General features: G+C 44.0%; 1 protein-coding gene across 1 annotated transcript in view; it reads left to right on the top strand.

The window, feature by feature from the left end:
- The window catches only part of Cpvl (carboxypeptidase vitellogenic like), a 170,896-nt gene that overhangs the window by 50,811 nt on the left and 96,595 nt on the right, over positions 1-23,490 (top strand). Inside the window, exon 2 of the mRNA XM_052721512.1 lies at positions 17,196-17,378. Within this exon, the coding sequence (XP_052577472.1) occupies positions 17,196-17,378 (183 nt within the window). The remainder of the gene's footprint in view (positions 1-17,195; positions 17,379-23,490) is intronic.

The following is a 23,490-nucleotide window of genomic DNA, read 5'->3' as shown; positions in this document are numbered from 1 at the left end:
GGTGCATCTCTCCCATTCTGTTCTCACTCAACTGTTCTGGTGATCCCGCCACTATTTGCTTCACGCTGTCCTTTACAAAGGTGTAAACACGAGAACAACAAAGGGTAAAGTCAAAGCCTGGAGCAAAAAGTGTGTGGAGGGGCCATGTGACTAAATTGGCATGTATTTTTGGTAGTTAATTCCAGCATCGGAGACGGGATGTGCTGTGGTGGAGAGGAACTGACGGCTGAGAGATGGAGTCAGAGGCTTTGCAAACATCCTGGGCATGTAAGTGCTGTACTGTGGCTAGTCTGGGTTACACAGAGAGGAAAACGGAAGGCTGCGATTTCGTGATTGACTTACCGTGAAGATTCTTGTCCTTAGAGACCAGGATCTGCAGTTGTAACACAGTGTCATTGAGCCCCAGGGTCGATGATTATCAGGAACTCTTTGGTGAGTGATGGTTGAGAATAGGAATAGTGTCCTGAAATTGCCACTGTAGTGGCAAGACTGCGCAAGTAAATTAGTGGCTGGTGTTCAAGGGGTAGTTGAGAATGAATGCATGGAAGGAGAGAAAGAAAGACAAGTATTGGGAGCCGTGTGGCCTAGTTTTGGGCCAGTATATGAGTGCTTATCCAATGAGTCTCCAGATGAGGCAAAAGCCCATGGGGACAGTCTCACTCGGCAAGCACCAGTGGACTTCAGGACAGCGCAGAATTCTGCTGGGACCATGTGGCCTGCACATTCTCTTTTCTCTCGGAATACTGATGATTCTCTTGGTGGTTTTAGTGTCATTTTGTCAATCACGCATTGGACAGACGTGATCATTCCTGGAAACCCCAGTTTTTCTTGAATATCTTGCCCCTAAAAATTCTTTGGGATGCTTCTCAGGTGTCTTGGCTGAAGATGCCAGCTGTTGCTTCAGACCCAGAGAGCTGTTCTAATTCAGTGCTGACAGAATCAGAGGCAGATCACCCCTATTTCTGTTAATATGTTCTTGAAAATGTGTGCCTATGTAATAACCTTTTAGTTTTGTAAAGACAGGATGTACCTGGCTCAGTATTGGTATTTGGCCAAGCTAGCAAAACGATAAGTGTTGTTTTGGGTTTGAAGATGTTTTGATATAAAAGTTGATAAAAACATATTTGACACATTTGGGTTTTGCCGGAGGTTAACTTTGGAGGACGGGAAAAACTTGTTTGTTATTATGGAAAAACATGCTTGTTTTTGATGTACAAATAAAAACAGCTGGAGCTATTCGGGGCTGGCCGCTTGTGTGAAACTCATCCGGTGATTGGACAACTCATTTCTTTGCCCTGATGTCCCTTCCCGGTCTCAGACCTGAACCCAGGCTGGACCACAGAAGACAAGGCCTGGAGGGATGTGTCTGAACTTGTAAGGACAAAGTCCAGGAGTTCAGTTATGGGAGATCTAGAAACTGTTCTCAGTGTTAGAGCACAATTCCTCCAAAAACTTACAGCTGGTGCTTTCTAGGCACCTCCATGCTAGGGCAGTGGGCGAGGCGCAGGCATTTGTCTACCCTTTCACAAAGCAATGCTTGTTCTCTCTGGCGCCACAGCAGCCTATCCCGGTGGCCGCTGTTTTCCAAACTCAAACTCTGGTGTGGCACTCATTCAGATGTATGGATACCAAATCCTTATCCATATATTTGGCAACCTAAGTCCCCTCCTTTTCTCCCCTTTAATACATGTGTGCATTCCTTATGTGTTGAATAAATACTCAGCTCCCTGAACATGTCTTATGCAAACTTTAGCACCAGTTTTGTTTCGTTTTTCTGCCAAGGGCTTGTTGTTCCAAGATTTCAAGTAGAAAAGGAGGTCAGATACTGTTGTTGTTACTTTCTATATTACTTTACACACATGCATGTATAGATATGCACATATCCCTTACTTCCATGAAAGGCAGTGGGAGTCTCCACAGGAGATGAGCACTTTGTCTAAAAGTACTTGATTTTTCAATGGACAGAAGCCATATTTGAAGCAGTGTATACATACTCTAAGTCCCAACCGCATTGGCCAGGAGTCCACTGCTAGGCACGGTGACTCAGATGTTTGCTCAGGTGAGCTCTCTGCTCCATCTTGGGAGGCTGGTAAGTTGCACAGTTGGTTATTCCCGTGCAGGTGCCTCTCTTTCAGGTACTCTTGCTCTACTCAGCTTCTTGAGCCTGGTGCTGAGGGCCAATCCCTCTTCTGAATGCCAGCCTCTGGAATTGATGTGGTCTTGCAACTTCCCATGTCCACGCGCTTAGCGGTTGCTTCCTTAAGTCTCCCCGAGATGATACTTTCAGCTCTGCTGATTTAAGTGTGAAATGGGGAACAATCTTTCTGATGTCTGCATTGCTCACCTGTGGCCTTTCCCTCCCCTCTCCATTGTCTCCAAAGCCAGTGTTTACTTTTTAATCTGTTTTCCCCCCCATTGTGAGTTGAGAGGGAGAGAGTAAGTTAGGATGGATGCCCATAGAAAAACCACCCCCAGGCGTTTGGTAGCCAGGTAGCCACAGGAACTGTGCTTTGTTCCCATAGTCCTATCTTCGCTGAAGTTAACAAGTAGCTACCTGTACAAGATTTACCTTGCAAGCAGGTCATGGCCAGGTGAAAACTTAATGAGGGTAAGATTTATTTTAATGGCCACAGAGCCCAGCCCTTGAACCCCATCACAATGCTCACTTACAGGCCGTCTAAAGTCCCTGGCTTCCCTGCGCATGCTTACTCCCCTTTCTAGAATATGTGCTCTTTGAGGCCGGGAGCTATTCTCTTTCCATCCTCCTCCTAAGGTTTGATGTTGTCTCACTCCGTAGTCTAAGGCCCCAATATCACTAAAGAACTGAATGTTGTTCAACGAGTCAAAGCTTTTTGCAGGGAAAAGTGTGGTGGGGCTTGAACAGGCTGAGACAAGGGGCCACTTCGTGCTGAGGGAGAGTAGGAAGGTTGCAAGGACAGACGAGGCTGGTAGAACAGCCCCTACACTTCTAAATTAAGCAGCAAGAAATGTAGAAAGTTAAATAAAGGCGGAACTGTCTTGAAGTAGCCTGGACCCTGAGATATGGCTTGTCAGCCTGACAAGGGCAGGTGGCAGCTCTAGCTAATCCTGAAAATGAGAAACATCCCTACCTGGGGTTCTTGACAAATAATATTATCAACAAGCAGCAGATACAACCCCAAATCATTTGTTTTGTTTTCCCTCCCGTTCTGAGTATGGATGTGTTTACAGAATTAACTTGCCTTGGAGGGGAAGTGACCTTCTGTGGAGCCACATCAAAACCCATTTTAACCAACAATGAGCTGGAAGGCACGTATTGGGAATTTGCTGGTACGGTTTTGTTGTTGTGTTAATCCATGCTCAAAACCATACTACCAAATAGCTCTTCCCGGGTAGCCAGCCTCACACTGATGTCCGGGGTGGAGTAGTGATGTGGGTTTTCCTCTCGCAAGTGTGGCTGGAGTGAGCCATCCCTCAGACTTAGAAAGCCTGCAGTTTTATCTTCACCTGCTGCTAGATCCCTGGAATTCTGAGCTAGGATGCTGGGACTCATGTAGTTCATCTAACCATTACAATTTAAAGGAACCAAAGTCCAGGGAGAGAGAGGAATGTTCCCTTAGGATCTCCCCACCTCCTACCCTGGTGGCTGTGATCCATTCATCACCAGGAAGGTTCTGCCAGCTTTACCACCCCATTGTTTCTGGTTGCTCTCACCACACGTGACTGTTTCCCTGCCCTGGTTGAAGCCCCCACCATCCTCATTCTGTTGGACTCTGTTTATCTGGCAAATGCTGATGACTTTAAAATTCAAGTCCATCCTGTCACTGTGGCCTTTCTCTGTCCTCGAAACACCAAGCCTCGAAGCAGCTCCTAATTGTTAGAGACCAAGTCCGAGTCCTTAGGGCGTCCTGCACACGAGCTTCCCCTGATGTCTGTGTGTCCTGCGGTGCTCTGTCTCCACCCTCAGCTCCCATCTTGCCTCTTTGTTGCCTGTTGCTACCTAGCACATATTGAAATGGAACGAGAACCATGGAACCCCAGACAGGAGGATCAAGAGGGAATGGGCAGGAAGCCAGGCTGGGTTTCTAGTACTGGAGCTTGACAGCACAGCGCACTTCCAACCATAGCAGGAACTAAAGGAAGAAGTGTAGGGACGAGGATAATGCAGTCAGTGTCCGAGTTCCCATTCCTTTTCATGTCTGTCAACATCGTATGCCTGTGCGTAGGTGAAAACCACTAACACCCTTATTATTCTAGTTTACAATTCAGTGTTCTTCTCACTTTCCCCTGTCTTTCCCTTAACTCGAGGCCTCTTTCTGTACCTCTGTTCACTCTAGCTATACACATTTAAGGAATCTTCGGCTTCTTTGATTTTAAATTTGTAATTTTTATGAATTTTTTAAGTTAACTTCCAAAATAATGGGTTTCATATGATGCTTCCATACATGTATGTCATTGTACTATGCTCATGGTTACCCTCCCAACACCCTCTCTGGTCCCCTGTCCCCTCCTGTTGCCCTCCTTCCTCCCCAGACTGTTTCCTGCTTTCCTGATTATAGTCTTAGGCCACAAAGTGAGCAGCTAGCATTCTGCATACTGTATCTCCAGACTGCCTTACTCGCAACCCGTGGAATGGTGGAAATAATTTGTTATCCCAAGTCAATATCCAATGTTTACCTTATTGCGTGAGTGTGGTTCATGGCCAAGCTGTGTGGCTTACTATTACTACAATCCTTTCTTGTAAGTTTCATATAATTAACTTAGTTAAAAATTTTCTCTTTTGATTAGTCCAAATGTATTTTAAGATAACATTCTGGTCTTTACTGAATAGAGTATCTTATCTCTCTAAGCATATTTGTAATATAAAAAATACATAAAAATATTATATAATATTTATATTAAGAGCTACTCCACTCCATGAATTTTTGTTCCTTGTGAAGGTTTAGTTAGATATTTTGTTTTACATAGTGCCTTTGGATTTTCTCCCAAGTTGGTACTTTCCTGTGGTTTCTTTGTAGTCTGTTTCTGTAAGTGTAAGAAACTATTACTTAGCACCTCTGTGTAATCAGGGGATCTGTAATTACTAAGTTGACTGGAAGGGTCCCAGGCATGTGACTGGTGGCCCCTCACGTTTGCACATAGGTTCTTCCTCTAAGAAGATCTGGTTACTGTGGAGAGGAACCCTTCAGCTTCCCAAGTAGGGTGAAGGTGGAGGTGATTGTCTAGATGCCACCCCTTCCCCCTATGCCGAACACCCCAGGTTTGTGGAGAATATGGCTGTGCAAACTTTTCTCTAGCTCTGGGCCGGCACCTCTTCTACACTGTTTCATATCTACCATGTCTGTTAAATGTTCTTAAGAGGAACGAGGAATGTTTGTTTGCACAGACTCTCCCTGCTTCTTGTAGTACCCACACCTTCCTCAGGGCTTAGCTTTTGACCAGTTTGAGCCTTTGTGCAGCTTTGTAATCTGAGGTAGTGTGTTTCTCATTGACACCTTGCTTTCTTTTTGGAAAACTGTTTACTTTTCATCCTACATGTCTGAGTTGCCTCATTGACCATTGTCTCTCCTGCCTTCTTCTACCAGAGGATTTGTGCCCTTAAAAAAAGTCTTTAGGATAGATGAAGTGCCAATTTTCTGAGAAACCGCCATACTGAATTTCAAAGTGCACTCCCACCAGCAATGGAGGAGTATTCCCCTTGCTACATATCCTCTCCAGCATGAGCTGTCACTTGTGTTTTTTATCTTAGTTATTCTGACAGGTGTAAGGTGGAATCTCTAGGTTGTTTTGGCTTGCATTTCCCTGATGGCTAAGGATTTTGAACATTACTTTAACTGTGTCTCTGCTATTTGAGATTCTTCTGCTGAGAATTATCTATTTAGATCTGTACCCCAATTTTTAATTGGATTATTTGTTTTTTTTGATGTCTAATTTCTTGAGTTCTTTATATACTTTGGAAATCAAGCCTCTACCAGATGTGGGGTTAGTGAGGATTTTTCCCATTCTATAGGCTGCTGTTTTGTCCTATTGACCATGTTCTTTGCCTTACAGCTTTTCAGTTTTATGAGGTCCCACTTATTAATTGTTGATCTTAGTGTCTGGGCTATTGGTGTTCTATTTAGGAAGTTGTCTCCTGTGCCAATGTGTTCAAGGCTATTCCTCACTTTCTCTTCTATCAGGTTCGGTGTATCTGGAATTATGTTGAAGTCTTTGATCCACTTGGACTTGAGTTTTGTGCAGGGTGATAGATATGGATCGATTTGCATTCTTCTACATGCTGACATCCAGTTAGACCAACAACATTTGTTGAAGATGCTTTCTTTTTTCCATTGGCTTCTTTGTCAAAAGTCAGGTGTCCATAGGTGTGTGAATTTATATCTGGGTCTTTGATTGATTCCATTGATCCACCTGTCTGTTTTTATGCAAATATCATGCAATTTTTTATTACTATAAATCGGTAGTAGAGCTTGAAATCAGGGATGGTGATACCTTCGGAAATTCTTTTATTGTACAGGATTATTTTAGCTATCATGGGTTTTTTTTCTTATGAAATTGAGTATTATTCTTTCAAGAATTGTGTTGGGGATTGCATTGAATCTGTAGAGTGCTTTTGGTAAGATGGCCATTTTTACTATATTAATTCTACTGATCCATGAGTATGGGAGATCTTTCCATTTTTTGATATAAGACCCAGCTATACTACTCTTGGGCATATACTCAAAGGATGCTCAATCATACCACAAGGACACTTGCTCGGCTATGTTTATAGCAGATTTATTCATAATAGACAAAACCTGGAAACAACCCAGATATCCTTCAACTGAAGAATGGATAAAGAAAATGTGGTACATTTACACAATGGAGTATTACTCAGTTGTTAAAAACAATGCCATCATGAAATTTGAAGGCAAATGAATGAAACTAGAAAAAATTATCCTGAGTGAGGTAACCCAGACCAAGAAAGACAAACATGGCATGTACTCACTCATAAGTGGATATTAGCTGCAAAGTAGAGAAAAATCGTGCTACAATTCACAGACCCAGAGAGGCTAGGTAACAAGTAGGGCTCAGGAGGGACACTAGGATTTCTCTGGGAAGGGAAAATAGAAGAGATTTTGTGGGTGGACTGGGGGGCAGGTGGGGAAGGGAACATGAGAAATCAGGTCAGGGGGAGAGTACTGAAAGAGATGACTTGAAAAGGGGTCATTTCAGGGTCAGGTAGAAACCTGGTACAAGGGAAACTCCCAGCAATCTACAAGGATGACCTCTGCTAAGACTCCTAGCTGAAGTGGACACATAGCCTTGAACTGTCCATCTCTTGTGACCAGGCAAGACTTCCAGTGGAAGGACTGGGACACCAATCCAGCCACATAACCTTTGACATAACCATCTGTCCTGCCTAAGGTATGTGTACATACTGCCTGGAGCACCAGGATCCAAAGGCTGAGTGGCCCAGAGACCTAGGATAGAACCAAACAGGATTGAAAAAAAAAAGTCAATGTAATGCTGCGTAATGATATTCTGCTATACTCATAGATTGGTGCCAATCAATAGTCATCAGAGTCTTCATCCAGCAACTGATGGAAACAGATGCAGACCCATAGCCAAACATAATGTGGGTCTTGGGGAATCCTGCAGAAGACAGGGATTGTAGGAGCCAGAGGGTTCAAGGACATCGTAAGAAAACCCACAGAACCAACTAACCTGGGCTCACAGGGGCTCACAGACACTGAACTGACCATCAGGGAGCCTGCATGGGACTGACCTAGGCCCTCTGCGTATATGTGACAGTTGTGTAGCTCGATCTCCTTGTGGGACTCCCAATAGTAGCAGCAGAGGCTGTCTCTGACTCTTCCGCTGACTTTTGAAACCCTACTCCTCATACTGGGTTCCCTTGCCAGGGCGAGGTCCTTAGTCCTACCACAACTTGATATACCATGTCTTGTTGATATCCGTGGGAGGCCTGCTCATTTCTGAGTAAAAACAGAGGAGGGGTGGATGGGGGGAGGGTCAGAAGAGAGGTAAGGGGAGGGCCTCGGAAGAGAGGAGCTAGGGGAAACTGTGATCAGGATGTGAAATAAATAAATATTTTTTAAAAAGTCTTTACTCTCCCTCTAGAGATGTTCCTGTGGGAACCGAAACAGATGGACTCAGCTCTCTATGGTTTAACAGGACCGGCTTCCATTTTGACGGGGAATTCAAATGGGAACTTCACCAGGGAGCTGGAGAGGTGAGCCAGAAGTGTTAGAGAAGCATGTCAGCCGAAAGAGCTAGTTAAAATGATGACTACCCAGGAGAGTGTGGGGGTGGGGTGAGATAATCATCTGACCAAGGGTGGGCTCCTGGGAACCCCAGAATGGAGGGAGCTGTGGTGGAGAAAAGTTCAGATTCAAGGAGGCAAAGCATGGCAAACCTGTAGAGGCATCGTGAAGTCTAGAAAAGTCAGCTATGAAGACTGACGATTTTTTTTTTTTTAAGTTGGAAATGAGTTCATTGGTGATTTTAGCAAGATGGTGTGGACAGAAGTCAGAATGTAGAAAGTAAGAGTGAGAACAGTGTTTGCCTTCAGAGATGGCTGACAGGACAATACTGCTGGGTGATTCAAGAACTTAGGAACCAGACAAGCCAGTCTGTGGGCTTGCTCCCTTGTCTTCACCTTGAATGCCACCCAGGCTCTGCAGACTTAAAGCAGTTAGTGAGGTCAGCTTTGGAAAGACCTTTTGGTTGGCTTGAATTTCAAACTTGCTTCCCATGCTCATCATATCTCACATGAGAAATGAATGTAGCTCCCCTTCCATTTCATGCTGGCCGCTTAGAGTTTTCTCGTATGTAACTAAAGGCAACTTAAAGAGCTCTTGGGGTTTGGTATTTCCTTTTTCTCTTGCCATGCCTCCCTCCAGGAGGGCTTCCCCCTGCCTGTATTAGCTTCCTAAGGCTGCGTAAGAACACACATTCACACTGGAGACAACAGGAACTTGTTCTCCAACAGTTCTGGAGGCCACAGTACAGAGGCAGCTATGGGGCCCCATCTGAGACCTCTAGGGAAGGGTTCTCCCTTGTCTCTTCCAGCACTGGCTGCTTTCCAAGACCCCGGGTGGCCTTCGGCTTCTAGTTGCACACTCTGATCCCCACTTCTTGTGTGGCTGTATTCTATGTCTCTCTATCCCTTCAGAGCGCTCTCTTTCCTGCATTTCCTCCTCATCCTCCTTCAAAAGACATGAATCATGTGTGACAAACTCTACCCTAATCCTCATCCTATCTTAACCAATTATATCTCCAATATCTCCAAAGCTGCTTTTCCCAAATAAGGCCCTGTGTCAAGGTGGTGGTGGGCTTCAACCTCTCTCTCTCTCTCTCTCTCTCTCTCTCTCTCTCTCTCTCTCTCTCTCTCTCTCTCTCTCTCTGTATAAGATACAACCCAGTCTTTAAAAGTTGATGCAGCCACTCAGGTGGAAGTCCCGTTGCTTGAATGTGTCTTTCAGAAGTTCATGTGTTAGAAGAACAATTCTGAAGTTCATATGACTTATTTTTGGAAGTATGACCTCTGGGAAGGAATTAGCATTAGATGAGGTCATGATAGTGGTGGTGATTGCACAGGAGAAGAGAGCCCCTGGCTAGTCTGCTTGCTCTGTCTCACAGTAGACGGCTTTTTCCATGTTATGATGCAGCAAGCCTGCCTGATGCTGAGCAGACATGGCTGCCATGCTCTTAGACTCCCCAGCAGAGCCGTCAAATCAATTTCTAGTGTTTGCGGGTTCCCCAGTCCTGGGTGTTTTGCTATAGGAACTGAAAATGGACTAAGACAGCTGGCCTCCATGTCCCCCCCTCCAAATCAACATACCCTATTAACAGACACAGGTGGCTATGCCTTCAAACTACAGCTGGCCATTCCTTACTACCTCTGCTGTGACTCCCTGGCACAGGCTCTTTCGTCACTACCAACCATTATATGCTCCTCTAATTAGTATCCTGGTTCCGTTCTCATTCTGCTAAAGTCCACCTGCTAGAGAACAGCTGGAGTGATCATTTCACAATATGCTTCACACTATTGCTCCGGGCCTTAAAGGCCCACAGCAGTCCCGCCCCCTCCCCCCTCCCACCCCACCCGCAGTGCCCCCCATCCCCCCCAACCCTCTGGCCACCAGAAGACTGCAGGTTTAGGTCCCACCCCTCTCTCTACTTCTTTCTGTGCTACCGAGTCTGTTCTCTCTGTCTCCACCAGTTGAGAAGCTTGTTTTCACTTCAGGGTCTTTGCACGTTCGTCAGGCCTGGTGACTTCTCATGGCTCGGTTGTTTCCACAGAGACCGATTTCTTGGCTCCAGTTAGCTAAACACTTTCCTGAGGGTTTGGAGGGCAAGGCCCAGGGAGGACACAGAGGTTCCTCAGAAAGGATTGTAAAAGGAGTAAGATCACAAGGCATGCTCCACCGAGTTATCCGTACCGGTTATACAAGATAAAGAGACTTCCTTGTTCAAATATTAACTTGTGGAATATTTCTCAGGCTAAAGTTCCATATTTAAGCAGAATTTCTCAGAGTAGTTATTTGATTCTGAAAGGATGAATCATGTGGTATTTCTATACTTGCCTGAATGAGAAAGAGACATGTAAGGAAGTGCTGGTACTGGGGCTATGGAGATGGGCTTTGTAATTAGAACTGGCTTTTAGAGGGAAGAAAAATGTCATTCCCTTATCCATCGCAAGGTTCACAGCCTAGACTCTTACAGCAAAGGAAAAAGGAATTAACAAAAGAAAAGCACAACACATTTATTTAATGTAAGTTTCAAGTGAATCAGGAGCCTTCAGAAAGCAAAGACCCAGGGAAAACAGCATTTTGGGACAGACAAACAGGAGGTCTGGAACACCAGAGTGGGTCTGTGGCAGCAAATGGGTCAACAGAACTGATTCTTTACTAGTCTACTCCTTCCTTCTGGGAAAGGCCAGGGCCCGTCTGGAAAGAGGGTCTTACAACCATCTTCAGAGAAGGAAAGACAGGTTATGCATCCATGGCCAGGTCTTTAGAGGGGAGAGTGGGAGGGTCAGCTTGCCATTTGATGCCCAGGTGTCATATTTGGGGTGTCATGTTCTCAGCTCTGATCCCTGAATTCTTTGTTCTGTTATGTATGATTCGTGTGAATCCAGGAAAGAATTCTCTGAGAAGCAAGTTTCTCCACTACAAAATAGGGTGATCAGTTATACTGCCCACCTGATAAGGGTTCAAAAGAAAGACTGTAAAGCAATGATCACAGTGCTTTGTATGTGAGGAGTACTCAGTGTTTACCAGTTGGCTGCCGTCTCCAGAGTCATGGCATGATGATGCCTTTGATCATGAACACGATCTGCTTCACAACACTGATAAACACCGGAGGCATGCTTACTTTATTTCCCATTCTTCCCTGACCTCCCTCATTTCCCTAAGTGCAGAGAGAGCCCAAGATGAACTCCACAGTTCAGCCTGTGATTGGATTACGCTCTCCTTTCCCGACCGTGCTCATTCTTTCCCTGCCACACAGTTCTAGCTTGTGTCTCACTCTTCCTAGTACAAGGCTGTGGTGGCAAAGATAACAACAGCTAAATTCATCAGAGAGGTCAGATGCTGGGTCTCGGGCCAGAAGTGAAGCCTGAGAAAATGAGATAGGCATGCCAGGCCACTTCAGCCAAAGCCTCCTTCACCTTAGGGGCGTGGCCTGATGCAAATATCAGTTTTAGAAATTGAAGTGATGTCTTAAGAAAATGAACAATGGAGATCTGGAAATAATTTTTGTTTTACTCATTTGCTTACTTGGGAATCCTTTAGCAAAATGGCTCCATTTAGGATTTGGACTGCTTTTTAATACAATAGCCCTTTATTATCAAATTCTCATGCTTTGTTTATGCTCACAGAACCCTGCAAGGGGCCCAAACCTTTTCTAAACAGCAGAACCACTTACTTATACTCTTTTAAATTACAGCTTTCATGAAAGTGTCTGTTACTGACTTGTTTGATTTTTCAAAATATTATTTATCACTTTGGGAATCTAAAATGCAGTTAAATGTGTAAAGGAATCCAAATGCCCATTTTTTTTTTAATCATGGCAATAATGTTTATCACATGAAACATTATTGCTTTGGCTGGAGCACTCATAGTGTCCAATGGGGAAGCGAGAAGGAGTAAAGGAGAGGCAGGGGTGTGTGTGTGTGTGTGTGTGTGTGTGTGTGTGTGTTCTCATTCTAAGATTTTGTATCTCTTTCTCACTAGTGAACACTCTCAAGTGGCCTTTTTGGGTTTCTTTTCCTGAGGCTTCCGGACTGAGCACTCTACTCTTGCTCAAATGCACGGAGGGCTACTGAGCAGGACTTCCTTCATGTCCCTTCTGCCGGCCACTTTGGTGGAGATTGGAGTGGGAGCTGATGAGAAGTAGGGTCCAGCTCACTTTACAGATAATGATGTACAGAAGACTCTACAGCAGTGGACTGCATGGAGAGGGAGACCTCGTGTGAGACACTGCCGATTTCTCTGGTGTAAATACTACTGTCAGGGCCGATGCCAAGCTCTCCCCATCTACAAAACACAGCTGGAAAAAAAAAAAAAAGAACACAGTTGGAAAAAGACGCATGAGGGAAGCTTTCACATAGACTGCCCACCAGACACATTAAAAAAACAAAAAACAAAACAAAAAAAAACACGACTCCCAACTGAAGTTAGTAGTAAAATAACCAAAAGTGTTAAGTTTGGGAGGTTAATTTTTAAACTTGTTTTAAGATAAAACTCATTCCATGATATAGTTTTGTAATTTGATTTTTAAAAGAAGTATCTGTGTTAGAGAACTGCCTCTCAGGGCTCCTGAAGATGTAACTAACAGTTGTCCTGGTCATGATCTGCCACACTGACAGGGAAGCTGCTATCTTACCAAGGTCCATGAGTTACGGTGGCAGCCCTTCCCCAGAAAGACTGACCTCCCCATATTCCATCTATCTCTTGTCTGTGTATTGTTCAACAATCTGTGACTGGCACAGGCTAAAGACTGGTGTTTATTGAGACTAGAGTCAGAATATGAATGATCTAAGATGGGAGCAGTGGAAAGCTGCTAGATTCAGAATCGCAAGTAAATCCTGGCTTTGGGTCTTGGCCCCACTACTCACTGATTATGGGATCCTTCTGATCAGGTCCATTTTGTTGTCAGGCTTGGGTTTTCTACCCCATCAAACACCTAACTCAGATCATGTAAACATTTAATGTCTTCTGTAGGTCTATAATACCTTGGGTCCCTTTAGATCCATCAGTCTCACACACGTTTGCTTAGTGATGCTCACGTACATATTTGTTACAGACTCTAATCAGAACCAGATACAAATATCATAATAATGAATGACAACAGTATTTCACCTTTTTCCAGATCCTTCTAAGTTACCAAGGAAAACCTCACTTTGAGCCTCTGAAGTTCTGTGACTTTAGATCAGGGTACATCTTCATAGAATGTTCAAGGAAAAAAGAACAAATAGAACCTTATTCCTAGGAAACGCAAGAGGTCATAACCAGGTAGTAATGAGGAATAAGGAACAAGCCCCCTGGTTTTGTCATGTCTATCGGTTGCTTCATTTTGTCTGAAGGAAAATCAAATTATCAGAAAAACTGCCCTTTTGTATCTATAAGATTAATTATTGTAGAAAACTTAGAAATTTGTAAAACGTATAAAACAAGGAGAAAATACCTATATCTAGTCTAGTGGTTTACTTTTCTTGACCCAATACTTTGTCATATTTCCAGAGTGTTCTCTTTAATCATTTCAGTTGTTGTTTATATCAACTTTATTGAGTGGTAACTTGGTTATCTGGTGCGTTATTATAGATGTAGTGTGTTGTTTTCTTATCCTAAAGAACAGTGGCGTAGATAGCTTTGTTTAATATAAACATTGTATGACACTTGGACTCTTAACAGTAATATTTAGTGGTTGTAGCAAGCACATACTCTTGAACTGCCTTGATTTGATGCTACTAATATGGCTGGAATTCACCTAGAGTTTGTGTTTCTGATCACTAAGAGGCCATCTTCCCTGAACCCTTCGCTATGACATATTTAGACTGAAGCTTGCTCTCTGCCCTTCATATCCATTCAAGTAGGCTTGATGAAATGTGTGGTCAGTAGATTTCTTTTTCTTTTCTTATGTTCTGTGAGTCACAGCTTCTGTTTAGGATAGGTTTATTCACTCAGAGAGTGCCCAGTGTTTCATAAATGAGAGATTTAGTCCAACGTAGGATCAGCAAAAGCATCGGAGAAGGTTGGTTTTGTTTTGTTTTTTTCATTCCTCCATTCCTGTTAATGGTTTTCATTTCCCTTAGGAGAGATGACAGCTGAGTAGTTGTGGAATTCTGACTGTTAAACGAGAACTGTGGAATGAAGTCTGTTGTTGCCTTAATTCACTGACGTGGAAAACCATGACTCCAGCGGTTATTTGATTAAATGTTAATGAGCCCTGCTAAATTGACCTAACTCTTACTTCTGTGTACTAAATTTATGTCAATTAAAACAAGCCCCTTCGCACCTATTTTTTTTTTTTAATCGTTGAGTGAAGTTCTGCTTTCTGGGGCGATGCTGTGACTTCAGTGGTTGTTTAAATATTAATGGTGCCATTAAGCAGGCTGGAGGCCTGGTGCTGGGAGACAGGGAAACTAGACAACAGGGTGGGTTTTTGTGTCTACCCCAGGGGACCCTCTTCCTGGAAGAGCTTCTTCTATTATTACTATTTTTTTTAAACTGTGCTTCTCTTTTCAGAACGAGTAGAATTGTTGATTTCAGGCATTCTCTGAAAGTAGCTATGTGATTAAAGCCTTGGTGTAACAAATTTACATAATTAAAAACAATATCTTAACAGTGCCATAGTGGCCATTACCCTTGGGTCTCTTGAGAACTTAATTTCAATTTCTAAATTCATTTGGTTCTTTATTATAGTCAATAATAGGCAAAATCATTTTTAGCTATGTACTATATTCAGATGGGCTTATTTACATTAAGCATAGAGAATTCTATTAAGTTAACCCTGAGAGATATGACAAGGGTCATATATTCAATCAAATTATGATTATAAACCCTTACCTCAATAAGAAAATGTTGCTGAAAAGCTTTTAAAATTTGCCACAACCCAGTATTTTGTAATACGCTAAATTGGGTTATGTTAAACATGTGGTTAATAGGTTTGTACACATTTTGTATTTTTAAAATGTTCTAATGGTTTGACGTTTTCAAGCACTGAAAATCAAAATCAGGCATGGTATTTGCATAATTGTATATTTCCTTTTGTAATCAGAAACCTGAGTGAATGGGGGTATTTATTCACTGCACAGTATTTTGTTTAGAATTTAGCTGCTGGGGTTATGATTCTGTGGCAGAGTACTTGTCTAGCAAGTGAAGGGCTCTGGGTTCCATCCCCAGCTCTAAAAGAAAACTACCCAAATCAGAATTTAGAACTAAGGCTGTCCACCATGCCTAAGTGCCGGTGGTGTGGAGGCAGGTGCCGCAGGTGCAGCTCCTGTAACACACGAGGCAGGGTGGGGTTAAGGTGTGACCGAGAGACATCTGCCTCAGGTGCAAGACTAAGGCAGTGACGAAAGCCCAGCGATCAGGAGAACTGTGTTTTAATGCAATCAACCAAGAACTCCATATAATGATTAAAAAAAAAACTATGATGGAAATAAATCAAGATTTTAAATGAGAACAGCCTCTGACCACACCTCACAGGAGCTTCATGTATCCCCACATATCCAGGGTCCCTGAAGTCAGGCCCTGGCTTCTCTACCTTCAGGTCCTTACATGAGACAACATATCAAGTCCAGTTTTATTAGCTAACCTTGATGTGACTCCTTCTTGCCTTTCTGGTGGAGTTATTAGGCTATTTAAATTAGATTAAAAACACATTAAAAATATACAGGAAGGCCCACTGCCGACGCAATTTATGTGTTTATGTAAAGTCTGGATGGCAGATAACATGATTTCAAGCCATTGTGAGCATGCTCTCAGCAAAAATCCCATTTAAAGTTTGTTGCTAATATTCTCCTTTTTCTTCTCTCTTTAAAAAAAGATTTGTTTTTATTTTTAACTGTCTGTGTGCATGTGTCTGTATGTGGGTATGTGCACCTGTGTGCAATTGTCAACAGAAGCCAGAAGAGGGCATCAGATCCACAGATCTGGAGGTACAAGAGGTTGTGAGTCCCCAATGTGGGGAACCAATCTCTGGTCTTCTATCAGAGTAGCAGGAGCCCTTGGCATCTAAATCATCTCTCTGCCCCTTTCACACCCAAACTTTTTGTTTGCTGTGTGAGACAGACTCTCCCATACCCTACACTGGCTGACAACTCACTACGTGGTCAGAGATGGTCTTGAATGTCTGATCCTTTTGACCCCAACTTCCAGCCACTAAGACTATAGGCAAGCATGTGCCCTGTGGGGCCTAATTCCTTAAGTTTATTTATCAGATGACAATGAGCAGAGGGACTTGGGTGTAGTTATAGGATCCTCCATCCCTTCTTTCTGTTTTGTTGTTGGATATAAAACTTGTGATTTGTAAGAGACAGAGCAATGCTGAAGAAACCTATAGGTTATTTTAAATTCTCCTGTGAAGTGCACTGGAAACCCTTGGTCTCCCCTATGCTTAAGCCATCTTCTGTATGTTTGGTAGCGCGTGCGTGCGTGCGTGCGTGTGTGTGTGTGTGTGTGTGTGTGTGTGTGTGTGTGCGCGCGCGCGCTTTTCCTGTTGCTCCCATAGACCTGAGTTCAACCCCCTTTCATTTCCAGTCACCTTGGGGAGCACTCCCTAGGTCATCCCCTCCTGAAATGGGCACCAGATGCCCTGCAATTCTGCAGTGCTGGAATGGTCCCTACCACTTACACAGTGGCCATTTCTAGAGCCCTGGTTGCTCCCCAGCATTACTTGACTCTCTACTGAATTTATTTTCCAGGCCATAGTTTTTAAATGTAACAGTTGCTTTCCAGGTACACTGGAAATTCCTTACAGAATCTTCCTCTAGGTAGCTGAGGTTGGGATCAACAGGGTTTGGGTGGGCCTTACTTAGCTCCCGGTGATGTCCACGGTGCTCAGCAAACTCCTTTTATACACAACAGAAAAGGGTTTTTGTTTGTTTGTTTGTTTTTCTTTTAGTAAACAAAAGGATTTCTTGCATGTAAAGGGGATAGGCAAACACCGACTTTCGACTCATGTGTGGAATGTTACCGCTCTCACCCCAGGCCAAGAAACAGTTGGCACCATGTGGAAGGTGATTGTCTCATTGGTCCTGTTTATGGTCAGCCCTGGTGACGGACTCTTTCGCTCCATATACCGAAGCACCATTGTTTCCCCGCCATTCAAGGGAAACGCAGGCTGGCCTCTGTTTCTTAGCCCTTATATCCAAGCTGGGAAGATCAAGCTGGGTAAGTGTCCAAAAACTGCTGCTACATTTTCAATGGTGTTTTAAAAGCAACTACCCCCCAAGATGCAAAACACTTGTTGGCATTTTCATTCAGTTTTACTTCAAACACTAAAGGCTTGGTGCCATGTGTTATCTGAGTTTTGAGCTAAAATGAGGTGGTTAGGGAAGGAGTACTGATGTCGCTAAGTTGCAGCGTTCCTCTTTACAAAACCAGTGACTGTCTCCCTGTGGACAGCGTTGAGGAAGCCACTACAACCCTTGCACCTTCCATCTGTGAATGTTGACATTCACGCTCCTCAACAAAGCAAGGTGTGTCCGTCCACACAGGAAGACTGAAGTAGGAGGTCCACGGCCCTGCCAGAATTCACACAGGCGCCCGCCAGCTGGTAGGTGAGGGCTCCACATTCACAGGGCTTCCCTCCACCCACTCTGCTGTGCCTCTCACCTGGTGAGTTATCCACAGCCCAGGCCTCAGTTTCCTTGTTAGGACGATGCAGGTTTAATTATCCTCTTACATAACTTGGAAGAGTGCCAGGGAAATCTAGCGAGAAAAAAAATTTAGAAGACTCCCCATACCCTGTAAATTTCTTCACAAATCTTAGTGTTGGCAGAGGCGTCATTAAGAGACTACCCGGAGGTCAATACCTTGCAGTTAACAGGAAGAAGCTCCTTCCATTTGGTGTTACTAGACCAAAGCGTATGTTTGCATCTGCTCTTACTCCGTCCTGGTGCTTAGGGAAGTCACTGTGGCCACAAAGAACCTCATTTTTGGGAACCCAGTTGACCCCTGAGCCACAAATAGTGCGCAGGCAGGCTCTGGCTTTGAGGAATTGTTTGTACAAAGGAGCAGAGGCCTGGGCTGGTGGCCAGAAAGAGTCCAGGGAGGGTCGTAAGCAGAGGAGACAGACAGTGAGTGTTTGCTGAAGGAAGGGATGGGTGAGGTGCGGTCTGAGGAGCTGCTGGAGGGGACTGAGTGGGAGAGACGCAGATGAGGGACTGAGGGTGGATGAGACCAGAAGTTTCAGGGAAATAATGTTTTCAAAGACCGAAAGTAAGTCTAAACACTCTATGAGGAAGTTTAAAATAAAGCGGAGTTTCCTCATTGGAAGTGTCCAACACGAGTTATGACCTCTTTCGTTTTCTTTAATAGCAGAGGGGTTGAAGCCTACCTTCAGTGCTTCTCCATGAAATCTGCCTCAGCTCTAGATTTTGCCAACTTCTTGCTGCAGGGAGGTGAAAAAGCCTTCACTGGGTAATCAGAATATAGAAAAAGGGGATTCAGTTTCACTTTCTGCACCAAATTCACAGAAAGACCGCTGCCTGGCCACATGGGCTGGTTCTTAAAGATGTATCCAACTAGGAAACACATCAGCAACCCAACCCCACAAAGCCAGATCCCACTCAGCTCAGCTTCCTTAGTGACTTCAGACGGAGGCACAGATTTATCTCATTACCAAGAAGTCAGAGAAAATCATTTGATGTCTAGCTGAAAGGGGGTTAAGGTCATTACAGCCAAGTCCTACCCAGCCTCATGCAAGGAAGGAGACTCAGGCATCTGGATTTGCCCGAAGGGGAGGCTGGGAACAGAGAAGACGGTGGGGCTCAGATCTTGTGGCTTCTGCCCTCTGCTTTGCCTACTGTAGTCTATTTTCTTTCGTTTAAGAAGCTTGTGGTCTTCTGAAATAGATGTGCTAATACATGGGAACCAATTAAGGAATGCAGCTGAAGTGTTACATCCACAGTAGGTATGCTCAAAAGTTCGAGAAGGGATGCTATTGATATAATCTAGGCAGAAAATAATAATAATAGTGAAAATAATTAATGATAAAATACCAATAAATTACAAATAAAGTACATATTATAAATAAACAATTAAAATAATAAATGAATTAAAATAAGTAATAAACAATGATTAATAATATTTATTTATTATTTCCTAATACTTGGCACAATATTTTTATGCAGTACGCACTTAGTAAATACTTATGCAATTTACATTTGAGTCTCAATCATGTGCCAGGAACCACATTTTCCATATATTAGCTTATGTAGGTTTCAGAGCACCCTAATAAAGAACATATAATTATTGTTCCCATTGCGTAGACAAGAAAACCAAAGTTCTAGGAAGATAAGTACCTTGCCCAGAGCTATAAAACCAGAAAGTGGCAGATCTGAGATCATAACCTTTGCCTACCAACCACACTATGAACTGTTGTGCCATATGACCGTCTCCTGACTCAAGGTTGTGGGTACGATATGGGTGACCCCAGAAGGGTCTCTGTGCACACTGAATTAGGAGACAGCTAAGCAGATGCATTAAGTGGAGAAACCATCGCATGCCTGTACCCTCTGTGGCAGAACTGAGTGAACAGAACACTGTGGAATCCATCCAAGCAAAGGGTCATCCCCATCCCTCCCTCGAGGCTTCTCTGGCCTAGGAGCATTCCACCATCATGGGCATACACAGTTAGGGAGAAAGCTTGGTCTTTAGTCCTTTGGTGGCAAGCCCAGCAGATCTTCGTCCCCTGAATGTGAGGCACGGACTGACTGATAGGCAACTTCCGTCTCTAAAAGTGTGTTTCACACTCAGAATCGCTGAATGGAATTTGAATGGTGGATCCCAAAGCCGGCACATCTGGGGACTCAGATGCTGCCCGACAACATAATTAAGGATAATTTTATTCATCCGCTTTCCTGAAAGTTCGGGGAGCCGTGGACAGATGGCCAGCTCCCTCTTTAAATCCCTGTTGTTAATGAAGTCTGTCAAAGCTGCAGGAATGGGAGTCCTAACATCGCAATGGAACATTTTTGAGATAAACAGCAGTTCACAGAAAGACAAGGGGAATTTTAATTTTTTTAATACCCAATTAGCTAGCTTAATTTTATGTAATTGTAATTGCATGTTTGCTTTCTCTGAGGCTAAAATAAATCCTTACATTCTGGAATAAAAGGCAGAGAGCAAATTTTAGCTTCTTTACAAACACTATATTTCTACAAATTCCAAAGGATGTTTGCTGCTGGTTCTTAATTTGTTGCTTGTGGGCTGAAAGTGTGTTGTCTACACTGGGGGTGGCTGAAGTGTTTGTGGATCTACTGTGTACCCCAGTTGGCTGGTTCAACCCTTTACTGGCCACACTTCAATTATTCTCAGAGTGTTAATGTCACAAACACTGGCCACAGCAGTAAACAGCAAAGAGGAAGTGAGATGACTTCAAAGAAAACCTTTTCCTTCTTTAACTGTTTTTTTAAAAACAAAAACAAAAACAAAAAAACAAAACAAAAACAGCTGACTTATTATTAATTAACAGCTGACTCTGGGCTAAGGATGAAAGACACATTCAAACATATTTAGAAATCATGTTAGTTGAGGGAACTTTGATTATTTTACTGTGAGTGGGTGAATAGGAATTTAAACTATGAAATGGGGCAAAAACACTCTTTCATTAAAAAGGGGTCCTCAAAATTTGTTAAGATATTGATAAGGTCTGTTTTCCAGAGGAGTTTGTAGGATGATGCTAATCCCAAGGTAGTGTCCGTGGCTGTCCATCATTTCTTCATCTGCCCCTTTGTTATGATTCATTCATTAAAAAGTATCTATGGAGTGTCTTAAGTATGTGAACTATCATGCTAAGTCCCAGGGGTTCAGAGATAAAGTAAGACACATTCCTTGCCTCCCTATGGCTCCTGCTGGAAGAGAAAAGGGACAGGACATGCCTACGTACAAGTCAGTAGAGATGCAACCCAGGAATTCTTAAGGGGAGGGAGAATTGAGCAGCCACATCAATCTAGAACCACCCTGTGCAGTGCTGGTCTCGAGACAGATTGATCCAATCATCTCTCGCCCATATCCCATTCCCTCCAGCTCCTTTCTATTATATATTTTCTCTTTTTCTCATTGGACTTTGACCTCTCTCATTTTTCTCTGTCTTCTATCATCTTGTCCTACCCATTACCTCTCTCTGGATTGTACCTTACCCATTCCAGCCTTCAGTTTTTACTTCTTGGTCATTCTTTCTGGGGAATGGATGTCTGTCTGTTTGACGTTGAGATGATTAATAGATTTGTTTCAGGGAGGGGCTTTCTAACTCTGGCATGCAATGTTCTTTCGTTGAGAGCAGAAGGAGAGGAAGAAAATGACAATTGGAGGGAAGAGTGAGCGTTGAGGCAAGCCTAGTGTCTCAGTCAGTGTTCTACGGCTGTGCAGAGACACCACGACCAAGGCAGCTCTTATAAGAGAAAATGTTTAACTGGGGGCTCGCTTACACTTTCCGAGGTTTAGTCCATTATCACCATGGTATGTCAGAATGCAGGCAGGACATGATGATGGAGAGTTACAACCTGGTCTGCAGGCAGAGTGGGGGGGGGGAGGGGGGAGGCTGGGCATGGCACAGGCTTTTAAAACCTCAAAGCCCACCCCTGGTGAGACACTTCCTCCAGCAAGGCCACACCTCCCAATCTTTCTCAAATCGGGTCACTCCCTGATGACTAAGCATTCAAATACAGGAGCCTATGAGGGCCATTCTTATTCAAACCATCACAGTCAGAAAACATCACATTTCCTCAGACACTTCTCTTTTCTTTCTCTTAAAATCCTTTTCCTTTTTCCTTTGTCATTTTTGGGGTGGAGGTGTTAGTCCATTCTCTGTTGCTGTAACTGATTCACACAAACCAAGTAGTTTATAAACAACGAAGGTTAATTTAGCTTGAAGTTCTGAAGGCTGCAGAGCCCAAGACTGGAGGCCGGCTCTGGTGAGATCATTCTGGGCATGGGTGCTTCGTAGAACCCCGAAACAGCACAGGCCATCGTGAAGAGACAGAAGGTGCTGGCTTAGGTCCTTCTTTTCTTTTTTTTTTTTGGTTTTTCCAGACAGGGTTTCTCTGTGTAGCTTTGCGCCTTTCCTGGAACTCACTTGGTAGCCCAGGCTGGCCTCGAACTCACAGAGATCCGCCTGGCTCTGCCTCCCTAGTGCTGGGATTAAAGGCGTGCGCCACCACTGCCCGGCGGTCCTTCTTTTCTTATACAGCCACAGCCCTATTGGATCAGGGACCCGCCCTGATGGTACAAGTAAAATTCATCACCCACCAAAGCCCAGTTCTCAAATACTGAATTTTTGCTCTTCTGATACTTCAAAATGAGTATTCAATACCCAACGTGAGTTTTGGTGGGGACATTCAGACACAAGAGGGACAAGTGCCCCTGGCAAGAGAGTAGGCAGAACTATGGGACTTGGACTAAACAATCCTGCCAAAAAAAAAAAAAAAAAAAAAAAGGCAAAACTCCCAGACTGCTATGCTTCCTTTAGGGGTAACTTCTCAGGGGCTAAGGAGACCCACCTCCTAGAGACCAGAATCTTGTTTTCTGTCAGGTTCCCTCCCAGGCATGTTGATAAGCACTCTTTGTCCTTCCTCACGGAAAGCCTCCAGTAGAGCAATCAGTGCCCACGTTTGGCCCACACGGAAAGAGTCTTGGAGGGAAGTGACTTAGTGAGGGATTGAGTTAGGATTATAAACTAAGTCTGTCTGACCAAAAAGTCCAGCTTTCTAACAAGCTAGCCCAGCTGGACCCTCAGTCCACTTCCCACTGAGACCCAGCCTTTGCCCACCGTTGTCTCTTCCCCCAGCTGCTGCCTGGCCTCCATCCCCACTGGCACTTTAAAGACAATGGTAACCATGCTCTGTGCAAGCAAGCTTCTTTTTCTTTCCCTTTTCCCCTGTGTGTATGTACTCATGTGTCCATATGTGCCTTAGTGTGGAGGCCAAAAGACAATGTTGGGTGTCATCCTCAGTAATGGTGTCCACCTCCTTTGGGACGGTCTCTCACTAGCCTGGAGCCTGGAACACACTGATTTGGCTAAACCAGAAGGTCAGCAAGCCCCGGGAGTCCTCTTGTCTTGGCTTCCCTAGCACTGGGATTGCAAGCACCCATCACATAAGCTGAGTTTTTCTGTAGGTCCTGGGGGTTCATGCCCAAGGTCTCCCAGCAGCAAAGAGGAACTGAGGCACACACACCCCAGCATTTGCAGCCTGGCTGCAAGTCTTCTCCTTCCTACCTGCTATAAGCACTGAGCTGGAGTTATGTGGGAGAAGGGCCCTGGATTTTCCATCACTCCCTT

This window comes from Peromyscus californicus, unplaced genomic scaffold (assembly GCF_007827085.1).
Source record: "Peromyscus californicus insignis strain IS unplaced genomic scaffold, ASM782708v3 Scaffold_6__1_contigs__length_162567912, whole genome shotgun sequence".
Taxonomy (NCBI): domain Eukaryota; kingdom Metazoa; phylum Chordata; class Mammalia; order Rodentia; family Cricetidae; genus Peromyscus; species Peromyscus californicus.
This window is presented reverse-complemented; position numbering and strand designations above follow the sequence as displayed.